The 24326-nt window shown below is 51.9% G+C and overlaps 2 protein-coding genes across 5 annotated transcripts; both read right to left on the bottom strand.

The window, feature by feature from the left end:
• Positions 1 to 8: 8 nt before the first annotated feature.
• Positions 9 to 7578, bottom strand: PLCD4 (phospholipase C delta 4). 4 transcript variants are annotated; one of them, XM_025895085.2, is made up of 15 exons: positions 7427 to 7578; positions 6919 to 7077; positions 6276 to 6466; positions 5872 to 5979; positions 5121 to 5352; positions 4521 to 4722; positions 4064 to 4208; positions 3435 to 3587; positions 2948 to 3088; positions 2447 to 2603; positions 1875 to 1991; positions 1406 to 1584; positions 1105 to 1240; positions 864 to 1013; positions 9 to 736 (listed from the first exon to the last, which is right to left on the bottom strand). In XM_025895085.2, exons 1-15 carry the CDS (start codon positions 7449 to 7451, stop codon positions 630 to 632), a joined length of 2202 nt encoding a protein of 733 aa, XP_025750870.1. In that variant the 5' UTR covers positions 7452 to 7578; the 3' UTR covers positions 9 to 629. The 4 variants fall into 4 exon arrangements, with proteins under 4 accessions (XP_025750870.1, XP_017928086.1, XP_029815675.1 ...); XM_018072597.2 differs by having other exon boundaries at positions 10 to 736; positions 5872 to 6001; positions 6238 to 6466; XM_029959815.1 differs by having other exon boundaries at positions 10 to 736; positions 2447 to 2600; positions 5872 to 6001; positions 6238 to 6466.
• Positions 7579 to 12346: 4768 nt separating this feature from the next.
• Positions 12347 to 24016, bottom strand: CNOT9 (CCR4-NOT transcription complex subunit 9). Its single transcript, XM_025895087.2, has 8 exons — positions 23832 to 24016; positions 19978 to 20157; positions 18794 to 18909; positions 17400 to 17509; positions 16497 to 16606; positions 15949 to 16047; positions 13418 to 13509; positions 12347 to 12718 (listed from the first exon to the last, which is right to left on the bottom strand). The coding sequence occupies exons 1-8, from the start codon at positions 23901 to 23903 to the stop codon at positions 12544 to 12546; spliced, it is 954 nt and encodes a 317-aa protein (XP_025750872.2). The 5' UTR covers positions 23904 to 24016; the 3' UTR covers positions 12347 to 12543.
• Between the last annotated feature and the right edge of the window lie 310 nt (positions 24017 to 24326).

The raw sequence follows: 24326 nt of genomic DNA, 5'->3' as shown, positions 1-24326 counted from the left end.
ACCCTGTATGAACAGTGGGCCAGGTGCCCACAGAGGAAGAGCACAAGCACAAGCCCAGCTCCCTGTCTCTCCCCAGCACCACTGCACCCAGACCTGAGCTTGTCTGTCACTGAACAATTTATTAGGTTGCTTACCGAGAAAGGATGGGACAAGGGTTAATCTGGGGTTGTAGGGGCCAGAGGCTGTAATGGGGCTCTACAAGATCAGGGGCAGTGAGGACCAACTCCTCTCACAGCTCTGCCCAGCCTCGGGGTTTGCTTGGCTCCAGCCTTGCTCCCCTGCCTGGTGGGGGACCAGCCCCTGCAGCAAAGCCAGGCCATGCACCATCTCTCCTCCTCCCCATGGCCAAGCTGTGACCTTAGGCCAGGGCAGGGTGCCTGGGGGGATTCAGGGAGCTGCACCAACATAGACCTCATGCTTAGGCATGGGGGACAGCATCCCGAACCTGGAAAGGGCAGGTCAGTGCTTTTTCCCAGTCCTCAGAGGCTACTGCAAAGGGGGTCACAGCAGCAACAACACAGGGATGACACGAAACAGCTCAACAAGAGGGCAAGGTGGTTGGCTCTGCGGCCCCAGCCACTCAGGGCCGCCTGTATGGCTTCCATCTGGGTGCTGCTCACCCCGTGAGCTCAGTCCTGTTCGGGGTCAGGTGGCTCGGTGATGCGGATATGGACAAAGAGAGAAGAGGGTGGGATGCTCGTGCCGTCCTTGGAGAGGAGATGGATGTGGCGGTATCCTGCAGGGGGTACAGCAAGGCTGTGGCTGACTGCAACCACATCTCCATCTATAGCACCCAGCTGAGCCCCAGACACACTTACGGGGCTGTGCTGGGCCCCCAAAACCACTGAGCAGCAGCCACTCACCAGGTTTGATGTTGGCAAAGGCTAGGGTGAACTGGCCCACAAAATCATTCCTGGAAGTCTTGTCATAATCCTCCACCACAAAGCGGACCAGGGCCAGCTCAGGCACATGGAGCTGGAACTGTAGTGTCTCATCCCAGCGGGGGTTAAACCCTGGGAAGGGAGAGTGGGTGCTGGGAGGGTGAGGGAGGGCAGGGGAGGTGCCTGGGCACAGCAGGGTCCCTGGTACCACTGTGGGGCTCACCATTGTTCTCAATGTACTTTGTCTCCTGGTGTGCCTGGTCCGCAGGGACCCCATGGATCTCCACGCGCACAAGTGGGTCGATGATGGCTCCATCCTTGCTGTTGGCCACTTTGGGGAGCTGCTGCCCGCTGATCACCTGCAGGTAGGGGCATGGACCCCATGAGCTGGGGAGCAGCCAAACCGATCTATTGTGAGGCTACTCGGCTCCAGCACACTGCCCAACAGTCCCCATCTGGCTGGGACTGACAAGAGCCCCAGGACACTGTCACAGCTTCCCTGGGATCTCTCCTCAGCCCTGTACCTGGATCGTCAGGGTGATGGGGCCAGGGCCTTCCCGGCTGCTGGGGTCACTGGGGTTGAAGAGAGTCTCCTCATCCCTCATGAAGGGTGGTTTGAGCACGTAGCCACAGCAGCCGTTCTGGCTGAAGAGGCCATCGCACAGGTCCATCTCCGTGCCGGCTGTCTGGAAGTTCAGGGCCACTGCAGGGAGGTGGTGGGGAAGAGGGTTCAGAGCAGCTTGGAGACACCATGCCCTGCTTAGAGCTGAGAACCAGCCTGTCCCCGTAGCCAGAGAGATGCGAGGCTGCACAGGGGGATAAGGCACCAATGCCTGGATACCCCCAGACTCCCCAGAGCAGAGCAAAAGCTGGCAGCCAGACCTGGCTCCAGCTGGGGTTGTAGCTGGCACTAACACAGGTGTCGATGGTGGCATTTGGCACAGGACTTGCAGTATCTCCCCAGCCCACAGCCCTGATGCCCCCCAGCCATACCGATCTGGCACCCAGCGTTCCACATCTCCTGGGGGCTGTAGTTGGAGGAATCAGTCCGCATCCCACTGGGGTAGATGCGTGTCAGCTGCCAGGCATTGTGGCGGACAAACTCATTTCCTAGGGATAGGAAATTCCTAGAGCATGAGGGTTACTCATGAGGTCATTTCCTGGCCTGCAGAGCCACCTACCACATGTGCTGCCCGTCCATCTGTCCATCCATTCATCACCCATTCATCTACTCATCCATTCATACTTTCATTCATCCTTTTATCCATCTAACCACCCATCCCCTTATCTATCTATCCATCCATCCATCCATCCACCCACCTACCCACCCACCAATTTTCATCCCTCTCCCCTCTCAGGAATCCAGGTGTCCTGCTTTGTTTTCTAAGCCAATAACCCCCCACCATCACTTACCCGAGCCAAACCCCACAGTACAGCCCAACTGGACCCCCTTTACCCCACACCACACCCCTGATGTCTGGAGGTTTTAGCTCTACACCCGAGGAAGCCACCTGCCCCCTCCACCCTACCCCAGTCCCCCAGTTCCACTGCCCCCTTCGTCTCACCTGCATCCCGGATGAGCTTCCTGGCCTTGGCCTCAGAGAGGGAGGAGATCTCAGAGGGCCGGGAATGACTGCGGGCCTCTTGGAAGCCCCGGAAGGACACATTCTTGCAGTAGATGACGCAGTCAGACAATGCTTGTGCCAGGGTCTCCTTGTCCTTCTGCAAGGCAGAGCCGTGTTGGGTGATGGGAGCATCATCCACCAGCACTCACCCAGGCCATGGGCTGTAGAGCCAGGACATTCAAGAGCAGCCAGGGGTGTGCTGGGATGTGGCAGTATCCCCACCCATGAGCAGCCTTCCTGCTAGGAACGGAGCAATGAGGGGACCCCCAACATGGTGCCACCACAGCAAAGAGGTGGCTGGCATAGCCAGAGGCAGAAAACGCTGTTCCCCCTGCCTGTTGATCTGTCTCTGCCGTCTCTGTCTCTCCTCCAGGCACTAGAATTCCACTACAGCCCTAAGCTATGTCCATGGGCTCAGCACTCCCAGCCTGGGTCACCCACCTTTGCCCTCCGCCTCTCTTCCTCTGCCTCTGCCCCATTGTCGTCGTCAGACACATCAGGCACCTCATCCCCTGGCCCGTCCAGCGTGTCCTCCAGCCGCCCGATCTTCTTTCCCTTCAGCAGGATCTTGTGCTTCAGCTCCTGTGGGGTTGGGAATAGAGAGGCACTTTAGTGTGCCCAGCTCCTCCATGGGGCTTGTTTTCCCCTGGGATCCTGCACTACTGAGGGCCAGCACCACTAGCTCCCTTCAGCACCCAGGAGGGGATGGCGTAGGAGGGTTCTGCCCTTCTGTCTGACTCTGCAGGGCATGGGGAGACAACTTTGGGGACAGCTTTGGCACCTCTGTGAACACAGGGTCATCACATGCTCCAGTAGAACAGAATGATGCTGGAACAGAGGTGGCCTGTTCTCTGAACAGCAGAACCACCTCCTCGCTCCAGTCCCAGACAGGACAGCAATGCCCAGCACAGCTGTGCTCTGTCCCTACCTCTGGGGATGGCAGATGGCTGGGGACATGCCCGTCGATGGTGGTGGTGAGGAGCTGTTCCCCCAGGATGTCCTTGAGCTGCTGTGCCAGGACCTCCTGCTGCTCCATGCTGCAGTGGTTCTCCAGGGACAGGATCACCGGGTAGTCCGAGGCCTGGGGAGCAACGTGCACAGCTGGAGATCATCCTTGGTGGGGTTGGGGAGCTCTCACAAGCTCCATTTGTCACCAGTGCCAGAATGGAGCTCCTTGAGTCTTCTTGTTTCCCGCCTCAAGATCCTCTTACCCCTCCAATCCCCCATTACCCTACATATCCCATTTCAATTCCGCATCCCCGAGGCCCCATCTCACCCCTGCACCCCCAAGAGACCATCTGCATGAGCCCTCATCCCCTGGCACAGCACAGCACAGGCTGTAGGTCAGACACCCCAGTGCTGTCCCCTGGAAAGTGACACAGCCACCCTCCTCTCCCGCAGAGTGAACAGTCCTGCTGCATCACCAGCTGTGTGAACCACAGCACTCATCCCCCTCCAGGGACCTATCACTACCCCATGGGACAATTGCAGCCACATCCCCGCTCACACCAAGGGCCACCCACAACCTCCAGCACCTGGGGAAGAGTAGTGCCTTACCTTGAAAGCGTACTTCCCCAGGGTGCTCACTACCTCCCGGAAGGGGATCTTGGAGGTGAAGGTGTGGCCGTGGTACACCATGGGCTCCCCATTCGGCCCGTCCCAGCAATCCACTTCCAGGCACCGGCAGCCCCGTTTCAGAGCCCTGGGGGTGGGTTGTCACCTCTGGGACCCCGCACATGGCCAGGGCACCAGTTCCCTGCCCTCCCCTCTGCTCGTGAGTGTCACCACTATAGGGACCAGGGGACACCCATCCAGGGTGTGGATGCTGCTGCATGCAGGGCAGGTAGAACTGGGCTCAGTATTCCCCTTGCTGAGCACTACGTGGCATGGCCAGAGGAGAGCTGGACCACAGAGGAGCAAAGGAGCTTCTGGGTTTGCCCCATGTTGCTGCCCAGGGCACAGCACTGGGACAGGAGGGTGCTGGAAGGCAGCTGGAAGGGAGCAGCCCCTTTACCTGATGTAGCCCTCGATGCTGCTCTGACCCCGCAGCTGATCCTCTATCAGGTAGGTGTTGTGGGAGGAGGAGATGAAGTAGTGGCAGAGTGGCTGGTTCATGTCCTGCCACAGCGCCCGGTGCTGGGGGTTGAAGATGGAGCCCTCCGGAGAGCAGAGGTACATGAGGAACCCATCAGCACTCAACACATGGCGAACCCGGGCTGCAGGTGGAAGGGGAGGCTCAGTGACAGCCAGGGACATGGAAGAGACAGGGCAGGGCAAACAGGGCTGCTGGTGGCTCCTGGAATCTCCAACCTGGTCAGCACAGCTGCTGCCAGAGGCTGGGTCACAGGAAGAGATGATCCAGGGCAGTAACCTTGGAAAGGCAGGACCCCAAAGCTGGAGTTTGCACACTATGGCTGGTCAACCTTCTACACCAAAATGGTCCAGGAATGAACCAAATAAAGTGGAATTGCACCCAGATCACACCATCGTAAGTCTTCCCCCTGTGTCCTCCCTGTAGCAGAATGGGGCTGGGAGTGCTCCTGCCATAGGACTGAGTCTCAGACCTCTCCCTGCCCTTGTGCAGAGCACAGCAAATGTCAGAGCCAGCTCTCACCTGTCTCTGATGGTTCATACTTGTCAATGAGCTCCATGGCCATCTCCTCTGTGCCCTCATCCTCCAGCTGCTCCTGCCGCAGGAAATCCACCAGCTCCAGCAGCGTCAGCTTCTTTCCATCCTCAGAGAATTCTTGAAAGAGGCTCAGCACCTCCTCACGCTGCGTGAGAGCCTTGTAGAAGAGCACAAACTCCTCCCCTTCCAGTGTCCCAGACTCTGATTTATCGGCATCCTGCAAGGAAGCTCCCTCAGCACCCGAATGGGGCAAAATGGGGTGTCTTGGCCACCCAAGGTGCTGGGGGGGATTCTCCCAAACAGAGGGCAGAGAGACTCTACACCAGTGGCAGTGGCAGGCACCGATCAATGGATGGATGGGGAGATGGAGGGCTGGTTGGGTGGACTGATAGGTGGATGGATCCATGGATGAGTCCATAGATGGGTCTATGGACAAACAGGCGGAAGGAGGGAGGGAGGGATAAAAAGTCAGACAGCTGGTTTGCTGGGTAGACAAATAAGCAACTGGATGGACAAATGAATGGTAGGAAGAGCTGCCTTGGCTGGTTGGTTTAACAGAAAAATGAACAAGTGCATGTTTGTGTGGGTAAACAGGTAGTTGGGTGAACAAATGGATGGATGGATAGATGAATGGATGGATGGACAAAATAAAGTGACCATAGCCTTTTGCAAGGAGGTGTTGTGCAGCTTGTTCCAGCCCCTACAGCCCCTCCAGGCTCTTGGGTGCAGTGCTTACCTGGAAAAGCCGCAGGGCATGATCCTCATTCATGTCCACATTCATCATCTTGAGGAGACGCTGTACCTCCTTGAAGTTCATGCGTCCATCCTTATTCTTGTCAGCTTTCTGAAACCAGTCACGAATCCACGTGAGAGAAATCAGGGCAAATGTTAAGGGAAAGGACCTTGGCTATGACAGATGGAGCTGGGGAGCATCAGAGGGCCTCTTTTCCTTTTTCTGTGTCCTGCACTGATGCAGACAGTGAGACTCAGAACAGCTACACACATGCTGGGACAAGGCTGAATATGCAGGGCCTGGGGAATGATCTGCAGCAGGGGAATGACTGGTTAGGGGGAGGCAGAGTGATGCTTGCAGGAAGGATATTGGTCTATCTTCTCCCTTTGGTCCATGGTGGTGGCTACCTCAATGAGCTGACGCAGGCCCTGGACCCAGCACTGCGCCTCCTCAGCCGAGCCAGCAATGAGGTCCAGGTTGCCACGACGGCCATAGAAGACAATGGTGAAGCAGCGCTCAGGGGGGAACTCCTCGGCCAGGCTCTGCAGCACCTCTGACTGGTGCCCTTCCCGCACCGTCTCCACATCGCTGATGGAGACTGGGGCAGAGGGAGGGGATGCCTGTCTGTGGGGGACAAGGACCACAGGGCAAGGGGCACTGCCCACAGACACCTATTCTTCCAGCCATCCCTCCTTCCACTCATCCATCCACTCATCCACCCACTGAGCTACTCATCCATCCATTAACCATCGAGCTATCCAGTCAATAACTGCCATTAGCCCCTCTGTCTGTCTACTCCTGCACTGGCATTCCAGAGGTTCCACTTCAACCAGCTGCAATTTCTACTCATCCCTTTTGACCCATGAATCCTGCTGGAGGCAGGATGTTTCAAGGAGAGGTGTGGGTGAGAAGAGACCACATATGCATGCATAGCCTTTCTTGAACACCCCAGCACTCTTAGCAAGGATGGTTTCAAGAATCTCCATACCTTCACATTCCTGTAAACCCTACTAATGGCCCTGTGGCCAACACACAGAAGCCAGTACTCACAGGCAGACTCCGTTTTGCCTGTCCTCTTCGACTGGTACCAGATGGTCATGCAGTCATCCTGCAGCTTGAAGAAACGCTGCTTCTTCCAGCTCTTGGACTTGACTTTGCGCATCAGGGTCCCTTGCTGCATCTGCTCTAGTGTGTCTGTGAGCTGGATGCCTGGGGGCAGCATGGGCTGCATCACTAAAAGTGGGGCTATCCAGGCACTGTGCCCTGATATTTTGCTTCATCTTGCCTCTGGACCCCCATGTGGTCCCTTGATCTGTGAGGGAGGAGGGGTGGACCCCAGATAAACTCCCTTCACCACAAGATGGGCAGAAGGTAGTTCCCCATTAATCCTTCCCATCCACCCTTGGCATTGCCAAGCCCAAATCCCAGTGGCCATGGTGAGATAGGTATGCTCCTGAGCGTACCAAGGTAAACTCAACCCACAGGTCAGATTTGCCCTGGCATAAGTACGGATGGCCCAATGCCCTGCCCCGCCCCTCGCCTCCACCGCAGCACTCACGGGCGTTGCACAGCAGCGATGCCATGGCTCTGCGTTCTCCACGCTGACAGCTGCTGAGGAGGGAAGAGAGAAGGTGGCTGGGAGGAGCAGGGACAGTCTCCCCCACTGTGCCCAAGTCCTGCCGAGGGGGGTCCGGCCGTACCCATGTGTGTGCAAGGTGTGTGTGCCCCTGCCCGTGTGTGAGCGCACCTGCGCCTGTCTCCTGCTGGATCATTGCTTTCCTTAAGTGTCGAGTTCACCCCGCCGTACTCATGAAATATTAATCTCTGTTACTGGCAAGCCAGAGCTCAAAAGGTGTTGGTGGAAAACAGAAAAACTTGTGAGAGCAGACGCTCCACAGCCCAGCAAGTACCAGAGCCCTACTGCTCCCAGGGAAGAAGTGGCCCCTAGAGCCAGGAAAAACTGCTCTGGGGGTGCCCAAGAACAGCCCCCACCACCTAGGACATGACCCCAACCAGCAGATTTGAAAGTAAGGGAGAGGCACAGCCGTGATAGCAAGGAAGGGGGCACAGAGGAATGACCCTCAGCTCCTGCAGCCTCTTGTCCCCAGGAAATACCAGCACCCTGGGCTGTGACTGCACCCACAGCTGTACGGGAAGCGCACTGCGGTGAGTGGGACTATAAATACCATGGAACAATATGGCTTTGATTAGGCAGTTGATACTTTAATTAGACTGACAAACTGCTGGATGTGCCTGTCACCCAGGTGCTGGAGTTGGGCCCTCGAGGAGTGGATGCTGCAGCTAGTGGGCTGTGATTTGGATGCAGGAGGTCCCTGGGGACAAGGGCTCTGTGCCAGGATGCAGGGGTGGCAGCCGTCGCCCAGGCCCCTGACTCAGCACAGGCACCAGTGGTGTGGGGCTAGGAATAGCTGGTGCCGTCAGCCTGCAGGCAGCTGCCAAGCCCAAGCCCTTGTGGGCTCCGGGGCCAGACGGCAGCCATCCCCTGCTCAGTGTCAGGACAGCAGAGCAGATCCCCAGCACAGGGACCTACGCCCCACTCCTGGGGGACACACTAGCTGTGGGGCTGGCAGTGGCTGTTTGGTTGTCACCAGGGCACAAGAGGACTGTCTGTCTACACTCTTGGGGACCTCAGACATTGCTGGAGACATGAAGCAGCTGGGGTGCCATCCCAACAGTGCCCAGTGGTGGGGCTGTGTGTGCCCACCACTGGCCCTTCTTGCAGGGCTCAGACTGCAAGGACTTGCTGCAGTGCCCACGTTCCCCCCATCCGATGTGCTGGGGGGCACTGACCCACTGACCCAGGACTTGGAGTGCCTGCACCCACAAATGGGGGGATGGTATCATGCTCCTCTTGTGCCCTGCAGAGTAGATGTCCTGATGCTGTCTAGCACAGCTAGAGCCCCACACCCAGCCCTCTCCTGGAACGCTCTCAGCCTCTGCACCCCGTGGCCTGCAGGGAGTCAGGGGGAACAACCTCGGTCACCCATCTGCCTGCACCCTCCTGTCTCCTGGCAGCACCCAGTCGAGCACAGCCACCTTTGCAGAGCCTCAGCTCCAGGTGCCCACCTGCCCTGCAGTCCCTGTGCTGCAGCAGGAGAGGGAGAGGGGGATGTTTTGGGGAAGCTGGGGTGGAGGGAGAGACACTGAGGCTGGAGAAGCAGAGAGAGATGCTGGACTGGAACAGAGATGGGCTCAGTGCCACCAACAGGTCTATCTTCTTTGCACATGCATGTGTACAAGGTGGCAGCATGCAAGGGAGCAGCTTGCAGCCTTCAGGCCCATAACCATGAAGAGTTTGGAGATAAACTGCTCTTATCCTCTTATCCCTTCCAGGCTCCAGGCACAGTCTAAGCATGCCCAGTCCCAACCAGGGAGCAGGGCCTTCCCCACACATGCAGCAAAGAAGTGATGAACCCTTCCAGCATAAGGAACGTGGATGCACAGACACAACTGTTCTACTCTTTCCCGTCGTGTGAGAGATGCCCCAAGCCTGGCATAGCCTGGCCCCATGCAGGCCCCCTTGCCCCAGTCTGAGTTACACTATCGAGCCAAGCGGGACAGGAGCCAGGGTACGGAGAAACCCAATCCGAGAGTTTCCTGCAGGGCGGCTGCCTGCTGCCAGAAACAGCCCCAGCTACCCCAGCACACGCTGTGCCACCGCAGCTTTTCTCCTGCTGGTGACAGGCCGTAGCAGAGCTGGAGGCACAGTGGGTCTGAGCGCCCTCCGGCCACCCCAGTGCGGAGTCCCCTGGCAGAATTAAATTGTCCCCCTGGCCACCACAGGGGTGGCCTTGCCAGAGCAGGGAGAAATGCTCCCTCGCTCCAAGCACCCCACACACCTTGCTGCCTCAGTGTGCCCACAGACTGCCCGTGTTCTGAGGCTTTGCTCAGCCCACCCGCTCCGGGACACGCCGCAGCACAGGTGCTCGGAGCCTGACCCACGCAGAGGAACCAGCCGGCAGCTGACGGGTCAGAGGGGCTGGGAGGCGAGAGGAGGGACGGATAAGGGGCTTCGGGGTGGGGCAGCAAACTCCAGGGGATTCAGGGCTCAGGGAGACAAATCACACTTTAAGGCAAAGGAGATAAAACCGCCGGCACTTCTGCCGCCCCGCGCTACCCCGACCGTGCAGCCGTTTCTGGGGCAGAGCAGCCCGAGCCTGGGGGTCCCAGAGCCTGGGGGTCGCAGCCCCGTACCCATCGCCCCCTCCCTCCGCAGGACGCCCGGCTCCCGCGCGGAGGACCGGGCGCCAGCCCCGTACCCGCTCTCCGGTGCTGCTTCCGCTCGCGCGGTGCTTCACCGCCGGCGGCCGCACGGGGCCGGGGCTGCCCGGGCTGCCCGCCCCCCTTGGCAGCGCCTGGCGGCGAGTCTGCTCCGGCCCCCCCGCCCCCGCGGGACGCCCCCGGCCCCCGCACGCCCCGCAGCCGTCGCCTCTCAAGGTCGCTTCGGATTAAGGTCACGCCGCTTCTGAGGAGGACGGGGGGCGGGTACAGAGGCAGTGGTGTGGCCGGCAGGGGTGGGAGCACCCTGCAGTGCCCGCCGTTTGGGGTCGACCCCCCATTCCCATCCTCCGACACAGGCTATCCGTCCCCAGGCCCGCTTGCACCCAGCACAGCCCGATCTCCCCCTCCACAGCGCGTCCTCACTGTGTTCCTGTCCTTTCCAGGACACGATGGTCCACGGGCGCTACCGGAACCCTCCTGCTGGGAGGGATGTAGAACTGAAAAAGCAAGGCGTAGTTTGAGCATCCTGGGGTAAAAATCCCCATGAGGATAACAAGCAGGGGCAGCCTTGGGGCGGGGCAGGTCAAGCTGGGGGCAAGGGGTGCAGAGCAGAGACTAAACTTTCGGGAAGGCAATGCTGTAACAGACCTGGACCCTGGGTGAGTAGCAGCACTTGCAAACACGCTGCAGGAAGGCAGCGAGTGCTCTCTCCCTGGCAGGTTCACTGCCCTCCTGCAGAACAAAACAGAATCCCCCCCCCCCCAAAACCCCCCCACATTACCTGCTCCAGGAGAGATGGGGTGCTACAGGGATGTAGTCAACTCCCACTGGGAAAGGCCACTCTTCCCAATCACACCCCCAAGCTGGCACAACCCCCGCCTTCCTCCCACCTGCAATAAATCCCCACTCACCACTTGCCCTCCCTGAGAGACCAGACCAGGAGGAATCCGTGCTGGCTGGGGTTTTATTATTTATTAATCTGAACTTAAAAAAACAAACAAACAAAAACCAATCAACCAAACAGAAGCATTTTAACACTCTGTCAAGGTCAGGGTGAAAAGGAGGGAAAAGAAGGCAATGGTTATAAAACAGGAACCCGAGGGCAAGGAAGAGGCCGTGCTCTGCCCTTGTTATGCAAGGCTGTGAGAGGAGAAGGGAAATGATGGGATTTAAGACACTGTTGGCACGACACTGCAGATGATCAGCAAAATGGGCTACTCGAGGAGGGGGGAGAAATTAAGTAGCTGCCCAGGCTTGCCTGTAGCCAAGAGCAGGCAGAGCAGGCTCTGCTGCAGCGGAGCCCAGGAGCTCCAGGGCTGCTTCTGAGAGCCCTCTGCAGCTGCATTAACCCCTCGGCACAGGGAAGGCAGGTAAGCGGCTGCTGGTCCAGTTTAATTGCGGTGGGGCCAAGGCAGATGCCAAGGCGGGTTTGAAAGCTGAAATGGATGCACCCGACTGGCAGAGAGGAGCAGAAGGGGAGGGAAGGGAGGAGGGGCAGGACTGAGGGGCACCTGGCAGGCAGCAGCGGTGCAGGATGTGGCATACCTGGAGCCTGCGGGCAGCAGGGGATCATCAGTCGGTGGCCTGCCCACCACCTCAAGGCAGGTGTTGTCATGCTGAGCTCCATTTGCCGAGCCAGCCAGCAGTCCTCCCAGGACTAGATGAGATGGCAGCACACATCAGCCCCCAGCCGCTGGTCAGCTGCAGAAGTGCACTATTTACAGCACAAGAGCCAGTCTTGCTGTCTTCTCCTTCCCCAGAGCCCTGGGAAGCAAGCTTATGACGCATGGATTCATTGCATGTAATCCACCCCTCCTCTTGGGGCAAGCACGCAGGGGCCCGGCTCCAGCCACTGCCTCTGCGCCAAATGAAAGGAAGAAAGAAGCTTACTGCGCCAGCTGGATGCAGAGCCAGGAGCAAGGACATGCTGGCAGGGAAAAAAGCTGTCCCTGGGCTACCTGCAGCTGAGTAGTAGTATTAAGAGGGGATAAAATAACTGGATCAGCTTTTATTCAGTTCGCTCATCTAAACAAGACGTGTAAACAAGAAGTGACAAGGAACTGGAGGGGTGTGGCACACACACCCAGAGTTGTGCACCACTGGGGCAGAGGCTGAGCTTGCTGGAAGAGCGGACATCTGCACTACCCCCTGCCTGGAGGTGGGGGCAGGGATGCCACCCATGCCTCCCAGAGAGACTGGGATCTCTACAGATGGTTTTCATTGACCTTTTTTCTTAAGCTGTAGTATCAGCATTTGCTGGTGTTGGGATCCCCGGAGGCATTGCTGCTACAGAGCAGCCCTTTGGCTGGGTGGGATGGTCCGACAGGCTGGCAGCCAGCTGGCGTGCCCAGTTTGTTGCAGAAGAGGTCACCTGTTCCTCGTTTTTTGTAAACCTGAGCTGTTTCTTCCCCAGTTCCCCACCTCCCCCAGCAGTCATTGCGGAGGAAGAGGGATGCCCCGTGGGTCAGTGACTTGACCCTCTTGCAGGTTCTTGACGAGCTGAGCCAGCCAGCGCTTTGTGGTGGTGTCATCCTTCAGGACCTGGGCGAAGGTGGTGTCCTTCAGCTGGTCAGGAAGGCACTGCCTGAGAGCTTCACGTGCCCTACATCAAGAGACAAGAAACGGGGCCCAACAAATAAACTCACAGGGGCAAGGGGGGAGCAAACCCCACTGGGGACACAGCATTCCTTTGCCTGGAGGTCTCCCTGGCAGAGTCAGCCAAGGAAAGCACTGAGCAGCAGCACCGCAGCACGTGGCACTCAGCCAGCCAGTGCAGCTCCCACTCCTCATGCTAAAACCCAAAAAGCCAGCCCCTGCACTCTGACACCTGTCAGTCAAGTGATGCAATGCCAGGAGATGCCAAAGCAACAAATGCACACCCAGCAGCTTTGGGCAGAGCTGCTGGTCAGCAGGAGATCAGTTTATATTCTCTCAACTGAATTTCATCTGTTGGCTTCTACTGCTAACAGCTCGTTTGATGCAGAAGAGGGAGAGTACAGCATACCTTCCACCTCAGGCCCTCCCCTGTATGTTGTTCAATCTACATTTGAGCTCAGGCAGTTGTGAACTGCACAGATTGAATTTGCACAAGCCCTAAACAGCCTCTGTTTCTCCCATGTACCATAAATGGTACATATCCCAGGAGGGATTAGCAATAAAAACATCAAAGCAAAAAAACCCACTCATCTTCTATAATGAGCTAAGGCTGGCAGACCAGGAACTTTGATTCCCACTAAGTGGGCACTGTGGAAAAGAACTGTGCTTCCAATGGAGAAGAAGCCCCTGCCCAGACTCCTAAAATGTTTACCTGGGGTTATCGGAAAGGCGAAGGTAGCAGCGGACGACATGTTTCAGCAGCCGTGCCGATGGCTCCTTGGAGAGCTGCAGGACCATTTTACCCTGTTTGACAGAGGCCAGTGCCACCAGTTAAAGTCTTTATAAGAACAGCTTCACGATCAGCAGAGACCGGGAAAGGCCATTAGATCACTCACTCTGGCTTCCCACACAGCACGGCCCATTAACTTTCATCTGGATACCCCTGCATGGAGCCTGGCACTGCTTGCCAAGATGCCTTTGAGAAGGTATGACTTGGAAAGGGTTCTCCCAGCAGCTTAGGGAAAGCTCGTCTCATCTCTGTTTGGTTTTTACCTTCCCAGGACTGCTTAGTGGTCCAGCTCTTTGTGAGATTAAAGAGAACCTGGGGTTTCCACCACTTGTGGAAGACAGACACATCCCAAACACTTTGATAAGCTCAGGTTGAGTCACCCTGTGAGGTGTGTTCCAAGCTCTGCAACACTCCCTATTCTCATCTGCATTCCCTTCATTTCAACAGCCTTTTAAGAGTGTTTTAAGTTTATTAGCAATAGCCTGGGAAGCCATGCCAAAAGACTGAGCTAACCCACACCACATGTAGCAAGATCCACATCTGGTCTTAGCATGCACCCAAGAGTTGCATTTTCTCTTTCTGCTACATCCCTCATGAAGCTGCTCCAGGGAGGCAAGGCCAGGGCAGATCTCCCCGGCCCAGTTTCCGTTCCTCACACTAAGTAAGACTTTGCACATGGCTGCACCTTTGAACACGCCCAGCCAAGTAAACAGTGCAGCTGCCTTCACACGCCTGCTCTGAAGGAATTTAACAGACTGCTTACTTGTACTGACTTCAGGAGTCAATCAAATCTGCCCAACAAGTTGGGTTTTTTCCTGTAATCTACTTTGGCTAGCACTAACCATTTTCCTCATTAGCCAAAGTCACCTGTATTTGGATATCCAGGCAGTTAGCAATTAGTAGGTCCCCCTCATCTGCCCTTTTTCAAGCTTCCTGTTCTCAGCAATTCCCCAGGATACCAATATTTCTTCAAAATAAAGAATTGCAAACTCCTCCAACATTTCCTGGATGGAAAATACTAACTTCCTCTTTTAAAAGCATCTAATACTTGTGTAAAATCTTACTCAGTTACCAGCAGACACAAAAGTAAATCATCACTCTCATGAGATAGGAGGTACACTAAACTGATTTTTGAAAGCACTGTGGAATATTGATCCTGTCAGTGCTTCACCCAGTGATAGGACTATACCACAGCTAGGACTTCTTCCATGCTAACACTGCTTTACACACCCACGTCCTTCTGTGTTCAAGGAACAATTCATGTTTGGGAATGGTATGGTCTCCTTCCTTCCCCTATCCCAAAGTTTCTAATTACATCCTTCACTTTGCCATCGAGCCAGATGTACTTCTATCAAAGCTGATTTTTTTCTTGAATGCAAAAATCATGTCACATTAAACATTATGGATATCAGCTCACAATCATTCATATTTTCCTGTTTGTGGGTGAATTAGGAGGTAACGTTTTCTTTACATTTGCAAAAACAGACAAATAAATGTTCCTGATGACAGCACAGCATTTAGTCAGAGAACCAGCACTGCTAAGTGCTTAACTTACTGCTGCATTTTCTTCTCCTGAGACTGCTCTTTAAAAAGCAAATAAATGCATACAAAAGCATGGCAATAACTATTCCAGGGCAAGCATATGTTCCCCTCGGTGAGCTCAAAGATAAAGCTCAAGCTGGGGCTATTACTTCTGGGATGAAAAAATTATGAGTACCCAAACTTGTCCATTACAGGGAACAGGGAATGGACAGAAGTTGTCTGCTCTCTCCGTGCTCCAACACAAAAATTAGAGCATATGCAGCAGCCAGTAGGAGCCAGATTCAAAAAGGAAAAAAAGGAGAGTGGCATTCCAGGCAGCAAACAGGAAACTTGTGAAACTCCTTGGTCAAAGACACTGTGGATGCAGAATGTTTCTATGGGTTCAAGATAGGAACACTGGTGTTTACGGCACAGAAAACCCACAACTGGCCCCAGAAATCCAAAGTTCAAAGTAGCTGACAGCTGTGAGACTGTTATGACAACAAGTATCATATACTTGCCCTGCTCCTACTCCTTCACTCAACCTGCTGCTCTTTCAGCCTGTTGTGAGAGACAGAAATGGGATGTGGATTCATGATCTGAACTGTGTGATCATTCTTACACAAAATTAAATCAATTTACATTCCACCAACAATTCTGAAAACTCTTTTCCCTCTCTGGAGAGGTTTACCCGTTTTATCTTGAGGACTCAGTATGTGTTCTCTTGATATGCAAAACAGAGATATCCAGAGGAAACATGGAAGCAGAGAGCTACAGTGTCACAAGCAATTAACCAAAGAACGATTTGCCTCCCTCATCCTGTGCTCCAGCCAGACAGCAGTATAGTTACTGTTGAAGAAGCTGGCTGCTACAGTGTAATTCTATCTTTCTTAAATGCAAAAAAAAAATACTTTAAAAACAAATGATCTTACCAGTATCATGGCAACATGGGAAAACCGCTCATAAGTCTGACAGATGTATGCCAGCCCTGTGTCATCCAGGAGGATTTTCTGAAGAATAAACGTAGCAACCTAGAAAGGGGAGAAAGCAGAAAACAAAGCCTAAAAACAACTTATCTACCCTGAAAAGGGACAGCCTTTGTGTGGTGCTCTTTTCAAGGCAGCCCCAGAGCTGAAAGGCCTTTCAGTAGGCAGCAAATGCTTTATTCAGTGAAAATTAAAAGCCAAAAGAAAATGCAGGACAGTACACAATGCTTGGCATCTGTCTAAAGAAAAGAGATATAAACAAATCAGAGTGTACAAGATGACTGGGTGCAGGTTGCATAAGACAGCAACTACTGCTGGGCCACTCAAGAGCACCCTCAGGTTTTGGTTTGTTTGGTTTTTGAGAAGGTAAAAACTCCACCCAGACTTGTCCCAGCATTTCCAACAGGACAAAAGCCAACTCTGTAGGGTACCTGCTCCTGGTCAGTCAGAGATGAACAACAGAAAGTCTTCATTAAGACAAAAAAAATAGGTACCGTTTTGGAGAGTTCACTGCCAGACTCCATAATGCGTAAGCACAGGGGGATAATTTCTGTTGTCAATAAGAAATTTATCACTTCTTGCTCGTCAGTTTTCACCAAGGCGCCTTGAAGGAAAAACAAAACACAAAAATCAATAAACAATAAATTTTTTTTAAAAATCTCACCTTTCAAAGAGGGCCTGGGCTCTGCCATCCCCAGGAACCATTCAGTCTGAACAGCAGGCAGAGCAACTGTTATTCTAAATATGTTGCAGCACATGGCTGGAGAAGAAATCATTTTGGCAGCCTAAAAGTAATCAAGCTGGGTTTGGGGGTTGTTTGTTTTTCAGAAAGGGGATACACTCTTGGTTCTCCCTCAGCAGTAACACAAATACAAGAGGATCATGCCACCCACAGCAACCTCTGGGAGGAAGAAACGCATTTTGAGACACTCTTACTTCACACATCGAGAGAGAAAGGTTTGGGGTAGAAAGAAAAAAAACAGGATAAGGGGAAGACAGGGCAAATACACCTAAGTCAATAAATGACAGAAACCCAAAGAAAACCCAACCTGCACCCACCTATCCCAATGTCTAGCTGAGAGGGCTGAGGGTGAAGGCAAGACAAGTCTGCAGGTGCTTGTACTCACAGAAATATATTTTTGTATTTTTAGTCTTCAATGGGTTTTTTGTAAGTGAAAAGCCCTACACACTAAAGTTCCTACACACTAAAAGGAACTTAGTGGAATTGCCTCCACAACTGATGGAAAAGGAACAGCTGCTCCTCTTAATACTACAGGACTCAAAAGATCTCAGTATAAAGAAACCTCTGACTTTGTCATGCAGGTCTCTTTGCCCACAGCATGAACTGCTCTAACTCAACAGGAGACCACTGCTCCAGCATTAGTCTGGCTTCTTACCAATCACTCCGAGGCTCGTGAGCCGCAGGTACTCAAAGGGACGTGTCTTGCTGACTGTGTGCAGGAAGGGGTACAGGAAGAGAGGGATATGAGCTGCCAGAAAAGCTGACCTGTGGGAAAGGGAGAACACACAATGTGAGCAACAAGGAAAGCAAAGTGAGCATACAATCCAGCACTACCACACGGAGCTTTAGGCTGCTGGACACCATTGCTGCTGCTCCTTAAAAGTGTGTAACAGTTCTACCTCTGATAGAAAGGTATGAAGTAAATTCTGCACTTGGCGCAGCACAAAACCTGATCAGAGCACCTGATCTGTCAGTTGCCTGCATTGCTGCTTCCAGCTGACCAGGAACAGAGCACATGTTGTTTTTATTACCTCTTCCTGCTACCCAGACCCTCTGCTTTGTACATTCACTGTCACATTTCACTCTGCAGGCTCTCAGTGGCAAGGACAGTCATCCTCATGCATGACAGAAATACAGAGTGGCTAACTCTAGGCATCACCACAGTTTAAATGTGCACAGACACCTTTTCCCCAAGAGCCCTCACACTGTCTTCTGGCAGTAGTGAAAAATACAGACTGCAGGGAGAAACCTGGAGATTGCTCTGCTAGCAGAGGGAAGCTCTCTTGCACGATCATCCAACATACTTCTTCCATTTTCAGTGTTCAAATTTTAAATGTAAAGGTGAGTACTGTAAAACTACCCTATTTATTTGGTTATCTCATGGAGGGTTGCTGTGTAACACTGCTTCGCAGCAGCTCAAAAACAACTTCAGCTGTGCTGCTGCTCAGCAGGAACAGAAGCATGAGATTATGGATCTCTGGGTAGTATTAGCTACTGATTTTGGCTGAACCAACATCATATTTTCCCCTGCTGACATTGGCTGGGCACAGACTGAGAAAATCTGAAGTCAGACATTGGCTGAGGACTCCAGAAATGGCTCTGCTACTGCTCCCTTACCTCACACAGTCTCTGGGAAGGACAGTCCTACCCATTCCGCCCTTTCAACAGCTGGTCTAAATAACTGTAAGCTGCTTGTCTAAATAGATGTAAGCTCATTAAAACAAGGATCCTGCACACAGCACTCAACACAAAGGTGCCCTTAGCTCTGGTTGACCTTCCAAGAGATGTCACAACAGAATGTTTTGGAAATTTGCAAAACCTTAGGATGATCCAAGGGATGCAATGCATTTAGGACCACCATAAAGCTGTATCCTGATAATCCATACAAACAAGTGAAAGCAGCAGGCAGCTGTCTATCTACCAGCTTAATGGTCTGTTTCACTTCTCTAGGTAAAAGAGAAAGGAGCTTATGTACTTCTGGAGTCAAACACACAGGCTGAGCTGTCAACATCAACACCTCTGAAAACTCACACATTTGGAAATGCTTACCTTGTTTCAGGGTGTGATGCAACACACTGCAGCAGAGCTAAAGCATTGCAGACTCTGTTGGACTGATGGGCTGTCAAAGTTGGAGGGTTGATGGATGGGTAAATATTTACAATTTCCTAAAATTTAACAGATATAGAGAAGTTAAAGGAGAAAAATACCAGAAAGCTACCCCAAAGCACATGCCTAGCAAGGAACTGTGGTGACAGCAGATGACAGTCTGCTTTCACCAAGCATCGCTTTGAAGTTACAACGGAGCCACCATGCTGCCCAGCAAAGGCAGAGCTGGGTCAGAGTCAATTTGATAAGGAGTCACAGGAATGCATTCAAACCCTTAGTTTCAGTAAAAAAAGGTTCATTTGATTTCTTGGCTCTTTACTACTGTAGACTCTGTTTTGAACTTCCAGATCAAAGAGGCATCCTAGAGGCAGAGGACACCCACTCTGCTCACAGTGTAGCTGCTGGTACTCTTCTAACTCAATGCAGGGGAAGCAGCTGAAGCTGAGAAATCCAATTCAGAAATCTGCCTGCTTCCAGCTATAGCTCCCTTGTAATTTTCTTTGCTTGTCAGGGCCACTCAGTCAAGAGTTTGACACTGCCAATGCTGCACTCTTTCTTTCCTCCTTGGAAAGAAACTACCAGATTTGGCATTGAGTGATAGCCAGTCATCAGCTGTAGAGTGGTTTGCCCAGCAATAAGCTGAGCTGCTCAGTTTCACATGAAATGCAGGTACCTTCCCTTGCAAGGGTATCTGCAGCAGTGAGCAGCATTTCCCTGCTGCCTTCCCAGGGGGGTCCCTGCAAGGGCAACCTTCTGACCAGAAAGTACACTCATGCAAAAGAAATCAAACCTGCAGTCTTAGGAGAAAGACTGCTGTGGTTCTGCTATGACGTCGTATTAAAATAAGCAGAATGGGATCCACAGGGAGCTCATACATCCAAGAACTTTCCTATTCTCCTCCCAACTACGTAAGCTGTCTAATTAGAAATATCAGTCTCACACGTCACCTTGATAATGATGATTAACGGCAAATGAGCTTCCCACATCTGCTCTCCTCACATGATCTATCATAGATCATATTCCCAGCAATGGCAGTAAGGGATCCCACCAGTGCCTCCCCAGATCCCCACCATGGACACACGAGCTCTGACACACGCTGGTGCTGCACCACGGGCAGTGTGACCCACCTGAAGGAGCGCTGCGATGGTGCCAAACGAGTGCCACAGCATCGGGGCGAGGTCAGGCACAGACTCGCGCTTCTTGCTCAGCTCCAGCAGCGCGTTCTCCCGTGTCTCAGGGCTGGACAGCTCATTGATCCATTGGTAAATCTTTTCACGGTCAACCTGAGCCAGCGCTGTTGGCACAGGCTGGGAGGGAGACAAGAAAACTTCAGTCCAAACATTTTATCCAGTTCTCAACCAAACCCTTTCCACAACCTGTCAGAATGGCCAAAAAGTGCTCAAGAAACTCCTGAGTGAAGGGGTGAGAACTAAAGCTCCTTCAAGATGCCCTGGACATGGATCCATCCCTTCCTTAGATTAGCATTATCACTTCACCTATTAAAAATGCAAAGGCTTTACTTTCTGGCCCGACTTGACAAGCGGATTAAGAGAGACTGTCTCACCAAGCAGTACCTCGTAACTTCATTCAGCAATGTGAGAGCCAAGCTGCTGCCTGCCTGTGCCAGCAGAGCTCCCAGGGAGTGACAGCTATCATTTGTTCCACCTGCATTTAGCACGCATTCATTTCAAGCTTCAAGTGCAAGATTCCATTAATTCAAAGTAAAGCAGATGCTACCTTTTCCCCTCCAAAACCACCCATGACATTGGAAACTGCCAATGGGATTCACCCGATGTACATGAGAAAAATATTCATACGAATAATAGAAAAATTCTCACTACTCCAACACCAGCATGACAGGGGCCACAGCCAGTAACACCTGCTGTTTCCAATGGTTCATATTCATCCCAGGTACTTTGTCCACATGCATGGAGCTAAAAGGGAATTTTTCAAGAATGATTCTGTGCAGGATCTCAGGGTGATTTGATTACTGTTCAAAATAAACCCAGAGAAGGGTAGATCTGTATTCATAGTCAAGACCCATTTTCTACTACTCAGGAGAAATCCAGAATTTCTCTTCTGCCTCTCTTGGAACATCAGGGAAAGAACAAAATCCAGGTCAACAAGTTCTCAAAACAAAAAAATAAGGAAGGAAAAGAGAGACTGTATCATAGTTTCTGTGGAGAATGCCATGCATAAGCCTTCCAGTGAAAGTCTGTCTCACTGCTGCTCCTGAGCCAGCCCTCATGCCACCAGCCCTGCATTTCCCTGCACAGGGCAATCCCAGCTGGGAACAGGACTGTGTTTCCTTCTTTGTTTTTTAACCCCCAACTGAAACTCTTCAGGTGCTCATCACAACAGATGTGAGCAGAGCCTGTACTGCACTGACAGCAACGCTACCACCAAGCAGCTACCACCAAGAGACACAAGAGAACACAAGGCAGTTCAGGAACTGAAAGTGGCTGGAACCAAACCTGAAGCCACATGGCAGAGGCAGTACCAGAACTACCAGAGGGATGGAGAGAGACTTAAGCTTTGGCAGACACTGGCAGAGCTTTCTGTTTCTATTTCTGTGAAGGTTTCCCTCCTCTGTTCATCCCCATTTTATATCCATAGTCATGTCCCCAGAGATTCCTTCCCAGCTATGGGACGTCTCTCTCCCCCAGCCATTTTCATCATATTATTTAACATAAATGTTTATATATAAGCCAGTGTAGTGTTATCAATCCCTGTACTCAAGGGTTCAAATACCTTTTTAGATGTTTATCTTTTCTCCTATCCTCTTTTTTTTCTCACTGTTGTGGTTTAGGAATGGTATTCTCCAATGTAGTGCTTCCACTGAAGCCCCTCCAAACCACAAGCCTCACTCATTCCCCCCTCTGCCTTCAGGCTACTGCAAAAATTAACCCTGTCCTGGCCAGAACCAGGACAATCACCTACTCAATTTTAAATTTTATTTTTTTTTTTGCAAAATCTCACACTAAATTAGTAATCCTGACAAGTTTATTGTGGCCTTACAGCTGTGAGTGCAATTGCAATGGCAACTTCTACACTGAAGCTGAAAAAGAGAAGAATCAACAGAGCTCATTTGTTTTTATTTGGGGTGCTGGAGTGACAAGCAGTGTACAATAATGTTGTTATATTTGCATTATCTAAAGCTTCCATCTATTTTTCTAGACTCACTGGAAGTTTCAGTTCCTGTAAGCTTAAATACATCGGCCCTTTACAAGCACAATCATGTGCTTGTGATCCCTAGAGAACACTAAGTAGATTTTCCACACAATTAAGTTTATGATGTCCAATATCTGCCTTAGCCAGAACAAACTGCTTTTCACAGGCTCTATGGTTGCTCCTTTCGCTTTAGTTTAAACAGAAAAACATATTTTTTTCCTAATTTCCTACTTCATTGCTGTTTCTTCTTCTAAGACCCAAAATTCTGGGGAACTCTGAGGGCCACACAAATCCTGTAAGCTCCAAGACAGAACCCTGTCAGGCAGACTTTCTTTTGAACACAGGGAAAGTGGAATTTACCAACAGTATCACAGCAGAAATTCACCAGCCCTGCACACACTATGAAAGATCTTGTAACACCTTCCTCAGGAGAAAAAACATTACCTCAAACATCCATGCCCGATTACACCTCCAACAATCACATAACAAACAGATTTATGCAAATGGCTCTTTCTTCCTAACTGAGCAGTTGCTGATACACACACTGGTAGAAGCACCGGTCAGCCAAAGCAGAATGTTGACTAACTGGATACATGTGCTTTTTCAACTATTTTGACAGATCATCTGCTTAAAAACAGCAAAATGAACTTTGAACTTCCATAGCAGGAAATCAGGTGATTTGATATGGGCTTTCATTGCCTTACAGCTATTTACAGCTTGTTCTCAAGCACTCTGTGACGTCTCCAGGTCTGAAACAGAAGTGTCAGCTATGCCATCACCAATGCTCTGGCTCACTACAGCTTTATCACAACAGTGTTCACACCCCTGAAGGGACTCCTGAGCCAATTCATGGCCCTACTAAGAGGTAATGTTATTTACCACAGGTCCTGAGCACACTTCCAGAGCCAAACTCCCTTCCCTGTCACCTTTAGTCTAACCATATTAACTAACTGTGGTGGGAAACATTTAAATACAGAACTACCTGGTAGCACAACCTAGGCATAAATTAAACATGCATTCAAGTCAGTCCTGAAATAAAGCTGACCTCTATTCCTAAAGCAAATTTTTTTCTTAAAACTGTCTTTAAAAAAGAGAGGTGGCTAGAATACATACCGTGGATTAACGGGAGATACATATAACGGGGGTCCTTCGTGCATTTCAACAAACACTTAGGAATTAGATTGCTATAAAAATGTAAATGCTCATTAAGAGAGTTCACTGTGATCTTGCACACCCTTCTGTGCTCTGAAATGCATTACTTTAAATCAGAATATTTGCCAGCACTCCAGGAAACAGCTGAAGTCACGAGCACTTGAACAAAGTGGGAAAACTTAAAACGTTCTCTCAACTCCTGTTCATCGAACTTGACTCACTCATTAGCTTGTTAGTTCAAGCAGACCCTTGAGCTAAGTTCATTTGAAACAGCTCTAACTGCTGGTTTTGCAATACACCTCCCAACATACACAAGACTCAGTCAGCTCTAGGAAGTCTCAGACACACCATGAAGGTGCATTTGGAGAAGTGAAAACCAAACCACAAACCCACTCTGGTGGGAGATCCGAGACAATAATCACATCCTTCAAACTCAGCTTCCACTTTTGAACCCACCCAGGCCAAGACACAGTTCCACTCCGACCAGCCAGAACATCACACACCACATCCCACTTAAGCAGTCTCCTGAAGGGGATAAGAGTAAGCACCACCTACAGATAGCACTGCACTGCACGGTACTGGGGGAAAAGAGAAGCAGGAAGAGGCAGCCTCTGCCTTTCCTTCTGCTCACCTGCTGCCCTAAGGGTCTTTTTCTTACCTCTTCTTTCCCTCTGCAGTGAAGACCAGAAGTAAAACAGCTCCTCAGAGGGCAGAAGAGGTGGGTGGGCATGCAGGAAGTGTCACGAATGAGTGTTTTAACGTCACTTGAAGAAGAGGGTCTACTCTGAACCTTGTGAGGGTCTTCCTTATCATTCTTACTCTTACCCTTTTCTTCCTCGCCCAAGCCCCTGGGAATAATTTTAGGGGTTAATTTTTGGTTGTAGGTTGATTGATTTTAGATTTTTGTTTGCTTTTTCTCCCTGTACTTTAACCAGCTAGTGAGCAGTAGAGCAAACCTTGCCAACGAACTCTGTCGCACTTCTGGTCTTACATTAAACCTGCTTTTGTCGATACCTTTGCTGGCGATTCTTTAAAGTGACATCAAAACAGTCATTCGCGACAGGAGGCACCCAGACGCAGGGAGGGAGGGAAAGCCCTACGCAACGCACACCAGGCGGAGGATGCAGAGCCGGGACACCCAGCGGGGAAACCC

This window comes from Manacus vitellinus, unplaced genomic scaffold (assembly GCF_001715985.3).
Source record: "Manacus vitellinus isolate BGI_N305 unplaced genomic scaffold, ASM171598v3 scaffold_22_pilon, whole genome shotgun sequence".
NCBI classification, from domain to species: domain Eukaryota; kingdom Metazoa; phylum Chordata; class Aves; order Passeriformes; family Pipridae; genus Manacus; species Manacus vitellinus.
This window is presented reverse-complemented; position numbering and strand designations above follow the sequence as displayed.